This window comes from Oncorhynchus clarkii, chromosome 14 (assembly GCF_045791955.1).
Source record: "Oncorhynchus clarkii lewisi isolate Uvic-CL-2024 chromosome 14, UVic_Ocla_1.0, whole genome shotgun sequence".
NCBI classification, from domain to species: Eukaryota; Metazoa; Chordata; class Actinopteri; order Salmoniformes; family Salmonidae; genus Oncorhynchus; species Oncorhynchus clarkii.
This window is the reverse complement of record NC_092160.1, coordinates 32,167,219-32,179,718: the sequence shown is the minus strand read 5'-3', so window position 1 is coordinate 32,179,718 and position 12,500 is coordinate 32,167,219. Positions and strand designations below refer to the sequence as shown.

At 47.6% G+C, this 12,500-nt stretch overlaps 1 protein-coding gene across 2 annotated transcripts in view; it reads left to right on the top strand.

The window, feature by feature from the left end:
- Positions 1 to 7,852, top strand: part of LOC139366526 (neuroligin-3-like) — a 298,176-nt gene extending 290,324 nt beyond the window's left edge. For both annotated transcript variants that reach the window (XM_071104129.1, XM_071104128.1), the window contains 2 exons: positions 6,549 to 6,783; positions 7,211 to 7,852. In XM_071104129.1, the coding sequence (XP_070960230.1) occupies positions 6,549 to 6,783; positions 7,211 to 7,852 (877 nt within the window). The remainder of the gene's footprint in view (positions 1 to 6,548; positions 6,784 to 7,210) is intronic.
- Positions 7,853 to 12,500: the final 4,648 nt, after the last annotated feature.

Here is a 12,500-nt window from a genome sequence, read left to right as displayed (position 1 = left end):
CTCATACAGCAGGCCAGGGGCATGTTGACGTTCTCATACAGCAGGCCAGGGGCATGTTGACGTTCTCATACATCAGGCCAGGGGCATGTTGACGTTCTCATGCAGCAGGCCAGGGGCATGTTGACGTTCTCATGCAGCAGGCCAGGGGCATGTTGACGTTCTCATACAGCAGGCCAGGGGCATGTTGACGTTCTCATACAGCAGGCCAGGGGCATGTTGACTTTCTCATACAGCAGGCCAGGGGCATGTTGATGTTCTCATACAGCAGGCCAGGGGCATGTTGACGTTCTCATACAGCAGGCCAGGGGCATGTTGACGTTCTCATACAGCAGGCCAGGGGCATGTTGACTTTCTCATACAGCAGGCCAGGGGCATGTTGATGTTCTCATACAGCAGGCCAGGGGCATGTTGAGGTTCTCATACAGCAGGCCAGGGGCATGTTGACGTTCTCATACAGCAGGCCAGGGGCATGTTGACGTTCTCATGCAGCAGGCCAGGGGCATGTTGACGTTCTCATACAGCAGGCCAGGGGCATGTTGACGTTCTCATACAGCAGGCCAGGGGCATGTTGACGTTCTCATACAGCAGGCCAGGGGCATGTTGACATTCTCATACAGCAGGCCAGGGGCATGTTGACGTTCTCATACAGCAGGCCAGGGGCATGTTGACTTTCTCATACAGCAGGCCAGGGGCATGTTGATGTTCTCATGCAGCAGGCCAGGGGCATGTTGACGTTCTCATACAGCATGCCAGGGGCATGTTGACGTTCTCATACAGCAGGCCAGGGGCATGTTGACGTTCTCATGCAGCAGGCCAGGGGCATGTTGACGTTCTCATACAGCAGGCCAGGGGTAGGTGACCCTGGAAGGGTCGCAGCCACGTCATGTTTTGAGTCAACCAACCTGGAAGAAGACCAGGTGTATTGAATTCAGGCAATCACTGAACTGATCAATTAGCTCAGTTGGTAAGGTGTGGTGCCTAGTTGGGACAAAATCCTGCAGTACCTGAAGCACTCCAGGAACATGGTTGTCTACCCTGCAGTAGGCTGTGATACTCCAGGAACAGGGTTGCAGAGCGCTGCAGTAGTCTGAAACACTCCAGGAACAGGGTTGTCTACCCTGCAGTAGGCTGTGATACTCCAGGAACAGGGTTGTCTACCCTGCAGTAGGCTGTGATACTCCAGGAACAGGGTTGCAGAGCGCTGCAGTAGTCTGAAACACTCCAGGAACATGGTTGTCTACCCTGCAGTAGGCTGTGATACTCCAGGAACAGGGTTGTCTACCCTGCAGTAGTCTGAAACACTCCAGGAACAGGGTTGTCTACCCTGCAGTAGGCTGTGATACTCCAGGAACAGGGTTGTCTACCCTGCAGTAGTCTGAAACACTCCAGGAACAGGGTTGTCTACCCTGCAGTAGGCTGTGATACTCCAGGGACATTGTTGTCTACCCTGCAGTAGGCTGTGATACTCCAGGGACATTGTTGTCTACCCTGCAGTAGGCTGTGATACTCCAGGGACATTGTTGTCTACCCTGCAGTAGGCAGTGATACTCCAGGGACATTGTTGTCTACCCTGCAGTAGGTTGTGATACTCCAGGGACATTGTTGTCTACCCTACAGTAGGCTGTGATACTCCAGGGACATTGTTGTCTACCCTGCAGTAGGCTGTGATACTCCAGGGACATTGTTGTCTACCCTGCAGTAGGCTGTGATACTCCAGGGACATTGTTGTCTACCCTACAGTAGGTTGTGATACTCCAGGGACATTGTTGTCTACCCTGCAGTAGGCTGTGATACTCCAGGGACATTGTTGTCTACCCTGCAGTAGGCTGTGATACTCCAGGGACATTGTTGTCTACCCTGCAGTAGGCTGTGATACTCCAGGAATATTGTTGCTGAGCCCTGCAGTAGGCTGTGATACTCCAGGGACATTGTTGTCTACCCTGCAGTAGGCTGTGATACTCCAGGGACATTGTTGTCTACCCTGCAGTAGGCTGTGATACTCCAGGGACATTGTTGTCTACCCTGCAGTAGGCTGTGATACTCCAGGGACATTGTTGTCTACCCTGCAGTAGTCTGTGATACTCCAGGAACAGGGTTGTCTACCCTGCAGTAGGCTGTGATACTCCAGGGACATTGTTGTCTACCCTGCAGTAGGTTGTGATACTCCAGGGACATTGTTGTCTACCCTGCAGTAGGCTGTGATACTCCAGGAACAGGGTTGTCTACCCTGCATTAGGCTTTGATACTCCAGGAACATTGTTGTCTACCCTGCAGTAGGCTGTGATACTCCAGGGACATTGTTGTCTACCCTACAGTAGGCTGTGATACTCCAGGGACATTGTTGTCTTCCCTGCAGTAGGCTGTGATACTCCAGGAACAGGGTTGTCTACCCTGCATTAGGCTGTGATACTCCAGGGACATTGTTGTCTACCCTGCAGTAGGCTGTGATACTCCAGGAACAGGGTTGTCTACCCTGCATTAGGCTGTGATACTCCAGGGACATTGTTGTCTTCCCTGCAGTAGGCTGTGATACTCCAGGGACATTGTTGCTGAGCCCTGCAATAGTCTGTGATACTCCAGGGACATTGTTGTCTACCCTGCATTAGGCTGTGATACTCCAGGGACATTGTTGTCTACCCTACAGTAGGCTGTGATACTCCAGGGACATAGTTGTCTACCCTGCATTAGGCTGTGATACTCCAGGAACATTGTTGTCTACCCTGCAGTAGGCTGTGATACTCCAGGGACATTGTTGTCTACCCTACAGTAGGCTGTGATACTCCAGGAACAGGGTTGTCTACCCTGCAGTAGTCTGTGATACTCCAGGGACATTGTTGTCTACCCTGCAGTAGGCTGTGATACTCCAGGGACATTGTTGTCTACCCTGCAGTAGACAATGATACTCCAGGGACATTGTTGTCTACCCTGCAGTAGGCTGTGATACTCCAGGGACATTGTTGTCTACCCTGCAGTAGGCTGTGATACTCCAGGGACATTGTTGCTGAGCCCTGCAGTAGGCTGTGATACTCCAGGGACATTGTTGTCTACCCTGCAGTAGGCTGTGATACTCCAGGGACATTGTTGTCTACCCTGCAGTAGGCTGTGATACTCCAGGGACATTGTTGTCTACCCTGCAGTAGGCTGTGATACTCCAGGGACATTGTTGTCTACCCTGCAGTAGGCTGTGATACTCCAGGGACATTGTTGTCTACCCTGCAGTAGGCTGTGATACTCCAGGAACAGGGTTGTCTACCCTGCAGTAGGTTGTGATACTCCAGGGACATTGTTGTCTACCCTGCAGTAGGCTGTGATACTCCAGGAACATTGTTGTCTACCCTGCAGTAGGCTGTGATACTCCAGGGACATTGTTGTCTACCCTGCAGTAGGCTGTGATACTCCAGGGACATTGTTGTCTACCCTGCAGTAGGCTGTGATACTCCAGGAATATTGTTGCTGAGCCCTGCAGTAGGCTGTGATACTCCAGGGACATTGTTGTCTACCCTGCAGTAGGCTGTGATACTCCAGGGACATTGTTGTCTACCCTGCAGTAGGCTGTGATACTCCAGGGACATTGTTGTCTACCCTGCAGTAGTCTGTGATACTCCAGGAACAGGGTTGTCTACCCTGCAGTAGGCTGTGATACTGCAGGGACATTGTTGTCTACCCTGCAGTAGGCTGTGATACTCCAGGGACATTGTTGTCTACCCTGCAGTAGGCTGTGATACTCCAGGGACATTGTTGCAGAGCCCTGCAGTAGGCTGTGATACTCCAGGGACATTGTTGTCTACCCTGCAGTAGGCTGTGATACTCCAGGGACATTGTTGTCTACCCTGCAGTATGCTGTGATACTCCAGGGACATTGTTGTCTACCCTACAGTAGGCTGTGATACTCCAGGAACATTGTTGTCTACCCTGCAGTAGGCTGTGATACTCCAGGGACATTGTTGTCTACCCTACAGTAGGCTGTGATACTCCAGGAACATTGTTGCTGAGCCCTGCAGTAGGCAGTGATACTCCAGGGACATTGTTGTCTACCCTGCAGTAGGCTGTGATACTCCAGGGACATTGTTGTCTACCCTGCAGTAGGCTGTGATACTCCAGGAACAGGGTTGTCTACCCTGCATTAGGCTGTGATACTCCAGGGACATTGTTGTCTTCCCTGCAGTAGGCTGTGATACTCCAGGGACATTGTTGCTGAGCCCTGCAATAGTCTGTGATACTCCAGGGACATTGTTGTCTACCCTGCATTAGGCTGTGATACTCCAGGGACATTGTTGTCTACCCTACAGTAGGCTGTAATACTCCAGGGACATTGTTGTCTACCCTGCATTAGGCTGTGATACTCCAGGAACATTGTTGTCTACCCTGCAGTAGGCTGTGATACTCCAGGGACATTGTTGTCTACCCTACAGTAGGCTGTGATACTCCAGGAACAGGGTTGTCTACCCTGCAGTAGTCTGTGATACTCCAGGGACATTGTTGTCTACCCTGCAGTAGGCTGTGATACTCCAGGGACATTGTTGTCTACCCTGCAGTAGGCAATGATACTCCAGGGACATTGTTGTCTACCCTGCAGTAGGCTGTGATACTCCAGGGACATTGTTGTCTACCCTGCAGTAGGCTGTGATACTCCAGGGACATTGTTGCTGAGCCCTGCAGTAGGCTGTGATACTCCAGGGACATTGTTGTCTACCCTGCAGTAGGCTGTGATACTCCAGGGACATTGTTGTCTACCCTGCAGTAGGCTGTGATACTCCAGGGACATTGTTGTCTACCCTGCAGTAGGCTGTGATACTCCAGGGACATTGTTGTCTACCCTGCAGTAGGCTGTGATACTCCAGGGACATTGTTGTCTACCCTGCAGTAGGCTGTGATACTCCAGGAACAGGGTTGTCTACCCTGCAGTAGGTTGTGATACTCCAGGGACATTGTTGTCTACCCTGCAGTAGGCTGTGATACTCCAGGAACATTGTTGTCTACCCTGCAGTAGGCTGTGATACTCCAGGGACATTGTTGTCTACCCTGCAGTAGGCTGTGATACTCCAGGGACATTGTTGTCTACCCTGCAGTAGGCTGTGATACTCCAGGAATATTGTTGCTGAGCCCTGCAGTAGGCTGTGATCCTCCAGGGACATTGTTGTCTACCCTGCAGTAGGCTGTGATACTCCAGGGACATTGTTGTCTACCCTGCAGTAGGCTGTGATACTCCAGGGACATTGTTGTCTACCCTGCAGTAGTCTGTGATACTCCAGGAACAGGGTTGTCTACCCTGCAGTAGGCTGTGATACTCCAGGGACATTGTTGTCTACCCTGCAGTAGGCTGTGATACTCCAGGGACATTGTTGTCTACCCTGCAGTAGGCTGTGATACTCCAGGGACATTGTTGCAGAGCCCTGCAGTAGGCTGTGATACTCCAGGGACATTGTTGTCTACCCTGCAGTAGGCTGTGATACTCCAGGGACATTGTTGTCTACCCTGCAGTAGGCTGTGATACTCCAGGGACATTGTTGTCTACCCTACAGTAGGCTGTGATACTCCAGGAACATTGTTGTCTACCCTGCAGTAGGCTGTGATACTCCAGGGACATTGTTGTCTACCCTACAGTAGGCTGTGATACTCCAGGAACATTGTTGCTGAGCCCTGCAGTAGGCAGTGATACTCCAGGGACATTGTTGTCTACCCTGCAGTAGGCTGTGATACTCCAGGGACATTGTTGTCTACCCTGCAGTAGGCTGTGATACTCCAGGGACATTGTTGTCTACCCTGCAGTAGGCTGTGATACTCCAGGGACATTGTTGTCTACCCTGCAGTAGGTTGTGATACTCCAGGGACATTGTTGTCTACCCTGCAGTAGGCTGTGATACTCCAGGGACATTGTTGTCTACCCTGCAGTAGGCTGTGATACTCCAGGGACATTGTTGTCTACCCTGCAGTAGGCTGTGATACTCCAGGAACATTGTTGTCTACCCTGCAGTAGGCTGTGATACTCCAGGGACATTGTTGTCTACCCTGCAGTAGGCTGTGATACTCCAGGGACATTGTTGTCTACCCTGCAGTAGTCTGTGATACTCCAGGGACATTGTTGTCTACCCTGCAGTAGGCTGTGATACTCCAGGGACATTGTTGTCTACCCTGCAGTAGGCTGTGATACTCCAGGGACATTGTTGTCTACCCTGCAGTAGGCTGTCTGTTTATTTGAAAATCTTCCGGCGGTGAGAAGACGTCCTGAAGACGTCCTGAAGACGTCCTGGTTTTTAAGGTTGTTGATGGGATGGTGCACCAGACCTGAGTTAAGAGGAACAGTGGAGAAGCTGGGAGAGTAACAGACAGACAGGGATGCCACTCATTGTTGTCCTGAGGGAGAGAAGGCTAGAAGGCAGATTTGTAATGTATTTAGACACACAGTGTGTACAAATTGTGGATTATTCTCTTGCTAGTCAACATCTTTATCCTTGGTGTAAAAATCAAAACGTCAATAATACAAGTGACAGACAATCTTCTACAGGTTACATACAGAGACCAGATATTCTCTCTCTCTCTCTCCTCAGGGACCCCAACAAGCCTGTTCCTCAGGACACTAAGTTCATCCACACCAAGGCTAACCGCTTTGAGGAGGTAGCCTGGTCTAAGTACAACCCCCAGGATCAGCTGTACCTCCATATCGGCCTGAAGCCCCGCGTCAGGGACCACTACCGAGCCACCAAGGTGGCCTTCTGGAAACACCTGGTGCCCCATCTGTATAACCTCCACGACATGTTCCACTACACCTCTACCACCACCAAGGTACTGCTACATCTCTTTAACTCACACCTGTATAACCTCCACGACATGTTCCACTACACCTCTACCACCACCAAGGTACTGCTACATCTCTTTAACTCACACCTGTATAACCTCCACGACATGTTCCACTACACCTCTACCACCACCAAGGTACTGCTACATCTCTTTAACTCACACCTGTATAACCTCCACGACATGTTCCACTACACCTCTACCACCACCAAGGTACTGCTACATCTCTTTAACTCACACCTCTCTTTCATTTGATTGGTTTCCTAGAAATTGTGGTGTGATTTGTAAATACACTTTCAATGTAAGTTTGATTTGATATGTGGTGATATGGTTGTATTACCTAACTTAGTTGAATACACTGACTGTAAGAAGTTTCTCTGGATAAGATATACATTATAATATGTTTGATTTGAAGGTCCCCCCGTCCGAGACGACCCAGAACTCCCTGTCCACTAAGAAGACGTGGCCCTTCAACACCAAGCGGCCCCCCATGTCCCCGGCCTACAACAACGAGGATAATGAGGCGTGGAACGGAGACGAGGAGACCGGGCCGTTGGTCATAGAGAACCCCAGGGACTACTCTACGGAGCTCAGCGTCACCATCGCCGTGGGAGCCTCGCTGCTCTTCCTCAACGTTCTAGCCTTCGCAGCGCTTTACTACCGGAAGGATAAACGGAGGGAGGCTTCGGCAGGTCACCGGGGTCAACCCAGCCCACAGACCCGCCACGGCCAGGCTACGTCCAACGACATCGGTCACCACCAGCGTCCCAACGAGGAGGAGATCATGTCCCTGCAGATCAACCAGACACACCACGAGTGTGAGGCGATGGGGGTGGGGAACCCGGGGAATGACGGGGGGCTGCGTCTGGCCTCGCTTCCCGACTACACTCTGACCCTGCGGAGGTCACCGGATGACATCCCTCTGATGACCCCCAATACCATCACCATGATCCCAAACTCTCTGGTGGGGATGCCCAACCTGCACCCTTACAACACTTTCACAGCCGGGTTCAACTCCACCGGCCTGCCCCACTCCCACTCCACCACCCGGGTATAGCTTTACGGAGGAGAGGAGGATGGTGGAGGAGAGGGTGATGGAGGAGGAGAAGAGGATTCTGTTTTTATAAATATCACAGGGAAAGGGTTTGGGGGGAGGGGGGGAAAGAAGGCAGGAATAAGTGAGTGGGATTAAAAAGTCAAGAGATTTAACGAGACTTTTACTACCAGGAAGAGGACGGAGAGTGTCTGAGAGGAGAGCTCACTGCTTTCTGTGTGGATGTCAAGTTGTGCAGAGCTGCCAAAATCAAATTGCTATTCCTCCCTGCCTCGATGGGATGGGGCTGAGGAGGGAGGGGTCCTTTCTGCTGTGTTTTATTTTCTAATAATCATTTTAAAAGCCTTTTTAAGCAGACTGACAGGGGAAATTATCAACACATTCTTCTTGAATTCATAACACCAAGAGAAAAGTGTCTTTGTCTTTCGTGTCTTTGTCTCTCCTGAGGAAGACAGAACAGATTTCAAACAAAGGCCTCGACCAGGAAATCAGCATTGTTTGAGTCGCTTATTTTCTTTTGTTTCAATGCCTTACAAAAGCTTGTCTTGTTTAGATTTTTTTTAATCGTTCTTCATTTCTATTGTTCCCAGAGACTATTCCATGTGGAGTGTGTGATATTTTGACTCAAAAGACACAAGTGACTGAATCATGAACTGAACTGAACTGGTACCAAGAGTATCAACTCTACTGCAGTGTTGAAGATGCAGAGAATGAAAAAGCATCTTGGTGCAGCTAGCTTCTCTGTTGCGTACCCACACAACAACTACAGCCACACAGATGGTGGTATCTTTTTTAAAATCTCCCATAGAGAGGATACGTCTGGAATAGACTCTGCCATCCCAGATGACACCACAGAGATAACAACTATGTTACTGTGATTGTTTTGTTAAGAAAAGGAGAAAAAAAAGTCCATATTTTGCAACCAATTTATCTGTTAAGCGATCTGATCTTATCTCTCTCCACGAAGTGTGTACTTTTACGCACACACACTGCTCAGCGCACCTGTGTGTCGGTGTGCATATAAACATGGTTGTGTGTGCGTGTGTACTTGCATTGTGTGCGTGTGTGCACATGTGTGTGCAAGCGTGTATGTTTGCACACCAGCGTATCCGTGCACACACGTGTGTGTGTGTGTGTGTGTGTGGGGGGGGGGGCTTACACAACTGTTTCTTGTGTTTGTAGGGCGTTGTATGTGGCGGCAGGATAGGAGTGGGTGGAGGGTAGGAGTTCTTTCTCATCTTGTTCATTCGGTTCTCTATCACCCGTGTTGTTTACGCTGCGGCTGCGTCTCTGGGTGTACGTCTTTACTGCCAAATAGCACTTTTGTTATTTTATTTAAAAATATATATGTCTAATTTTGCTTAAAGTTGACAAAAATAAATCTATTATTTTACGTGTAAGATAAAAATAAAAAAATAGCTGAAGATTCAACTGAACTAACTGACATGATTCCATTGACTTTATAAGAAAGGGAGAGAATCTCTTGAAAAGCAGACAGTGACCTGTTTGCACTGAATAGACTACATCAGTGTTCTTGTGTTTCTTTATGTATATATATATAAATATGGGCATACATACACATACGTATAGGGCTTTTACAGAGAAATACCCCTCCCATGTAACTACTCTACTAGTGAACTACTGTTTAGCAGTTCAGAGAGGTAACTACACTAGGTAACTAGTACTACTGTTTAGCAGTGCAGAGAGGTAAATACACTAGGTAACTAGTACTACTGTTTAGCAGTTCAGAGAGGTAACTACACTAGGTACCTAGTACTACTGTTTAGCAGTACAGAGAGGTAACTACACTAGGTAACTAGTACTACTGTTAGGCAGTGCAGAGAGGTAACTACACTAGGTAACTAGTACTACTGTTAATATCAAACTGAAAGCACCCCCAACATGTATGAAGGTCATTTCTGTGTATGTGCTGTCTTCGTCATTGATAACATCATGAAGCTGAACAACCGACCGCTCCAGGTGGCTTTGTATGAGCTCTATATGTATATTTATGTATAAATATATTTAATATTTATTTATGTATACCAGACGCATACATGCTGATTGTGCCATGTGCCAAATTAAAACCAGAAAAATGGAGATGTTTCACTAAACTTTTTTTCTTGTGCTGAAATTCTTTATTTTTTTGTTGGAAATTCTGTTTCTCCTTTTCGTCATTTCTCAATTTCCATATAGACTGAGATTATAGTTTTGAAAAAATCACCAAACAGAAATTGTTCATCTCAGTGTTCTCTCTCTTTCATTCTTTCTCTCTCTCTCTTCCCTCTCTCCCTCTTCCCTCTCTCTCTCTTCTCTCTCTCCCTCTTCCCTCTCTCTCTCTCTCTTCTCTCTCTCCCTCTTCCCTCTCTCTCTCTCTTCCCTCTCTCCCTCTTCCCTCTCTCTCTCTCTTCCTCTTCCCTCTCTCTCTCTCTTCTCTCTCTCCCTCTTCCCTCTCTCTCTCTCTTCTCTCTCTCCCTCTTCCCTCTCTCTCCTTTCTCAACCCATAAGAAAATCAGGCTAAAAACCTCTTCCAACAAAGCCTGAATTATGACGATGTTGATTGCTGAGTGACTTCCTGCTGGTTGTCAGAAACAGCTTTGAAGGGGACAATGCTCTTGATGAGAAGGAGGACACATTAGAACAAATGCATCATTACATGTGGCTAAGCATTGTGTATCCTGTGTTGCCAGACAATGCATGGGAGGGGAAAGAGGTGTGTGTCTTGTTCAGTACCAGTCAACCCCCTCCAGCCCAGTGTGAAACATTGGATCCATACCAAATGGCATCCCATTCCCTATGTATTGCACACAGAGACATGTGTTTAGGGTCATGTCTAGAAGGGATTTAGAATGTTTAGACGTTCACTTACATAGCATTATTTTATACAACGGGTGGGTCTGATCCTGAATGCTGATTGGTTAAAACCGCGTTCAATATATCCTCCAGGCATTATAACTTAACGATCTAACATGGCTGTTATAGAATGTTGTAGTGTCATGTGAATGCAGATCTAACATGGCTGTTATAGAATGTTGAAGTGTCATGTGAATGAAGATCTGACATGGCTGTTATAGAATGTTGAAGTGTCATGTGAATGAAGATCTAACATGGCTGTTCTAGAATGTTGAAGTGTCATGTGAATGAAGATCTAACATGGCTGTTCTAGAATGTTGAAGTGTCATGTGAATGAAGATCTAACATGGCTGTTCTAGAATGTTGAAGTGTCATGTGAATGAAGATCTAACATGACTGTTATAGAATGTTGAAGTGTCATGTGAATGCAGATCAAACATGGCTGTTATAGAATGTTGAAGTGTCATGTGAATGCAGATCTAACATGGCTGTTATAGAATGTTGAAGTGTCATGTGAATGAAGATCTAACATGGCTGTTCTAGAATGTTGAAGTGTCATGTGAATGAAGATCTAACATGGCTGTTCTAGAATGTTGAAGTGTCATGTGAATGAAGATCTAACATGGCTGTTCTAGAATGTTGAAGTGTCATGTGAATGAAGATCTAACATGGCTGTTCTAGAATGTTGAAGTGTCATGTGAATGAAGATCTAACATGGCTGTTCTAGAATGTTGAAGTGTCATGTGAATGCAGATCTAACATGGCTGTTCTAGAATGTTGAAGTGTCATGTGAATGAAGATCTAACATGGCTGTTCTAGAATGTTGAAGTGTCATGTGAATGAAGATCTAACATGGCTGTTCTAGAATGTTGAAGTGTCATGTGAATGAAGATCTAACATGGCTGTTCTAGAATGTTGAAGTGTCATATGAATGCATCATAATGCAGACACATCAATGTTCCAACTGTCTATGTAGAGCCCTGAAACTCAACTCTGGACTTCCTAGCCACTTCCACTGTGTTGTTTCATAGTTCCCCTTTATTCAGGGACTGATTTAGACCTGGGACACCAGGTGGATGATTCCCCTCTATTCGGGGACTGATTTAGACCTGGGACACCAGGTGGATGATTCCCCTCTAATCAGGGACTGATTTAGACCTGGGACACCAGGTGGATGACTCCCCTCTAATCAGGGACTGATTTGGACCTGGGACACCAGGTGGATGATTCCCCTCTAATCAGGGACTGGTTTAGACCTGGGACACCAGGTGGATGATTCCCCTCTAATCAGGGACTGATTTGGACCTGGGACACCAGGTAGATGATTCCCCTCTAATCGGGGACTGGTTTAGACCTGGGACAACAGGTGGATGATTCCCCTCTAATCAGGGACTGATTTAGACCTGGGACACCAGGTGTGTGTAATTAATTATCAGGTCGGACAGAAAACCAGCAGGCTCTGGACCTCATTGTGTCAGATTTGTAGGGAATAAGGTACTATTTAGGTGCCATTGTTAAGGTATCCATATTGGGACATTCTCGGAGTCACAAGCAGTTGACAATTCCTTCTTACTCTGAGGCTGTCCTTACATGGACACTGTACTCCTTACTAATCAACCTCTCTCTTGAATGGATTGAGGAAATACACCTGTGCACCTGGTCAGACCACAACTAACTGGTTAAACTGTACACATTATAACAGGTATTATGACATTCCTATAACAGTGTTATGACAGAATACCAGTTATAACAGTAGTATGACAGGATACCAGTTATAACAGTGTTATGACAGGATACC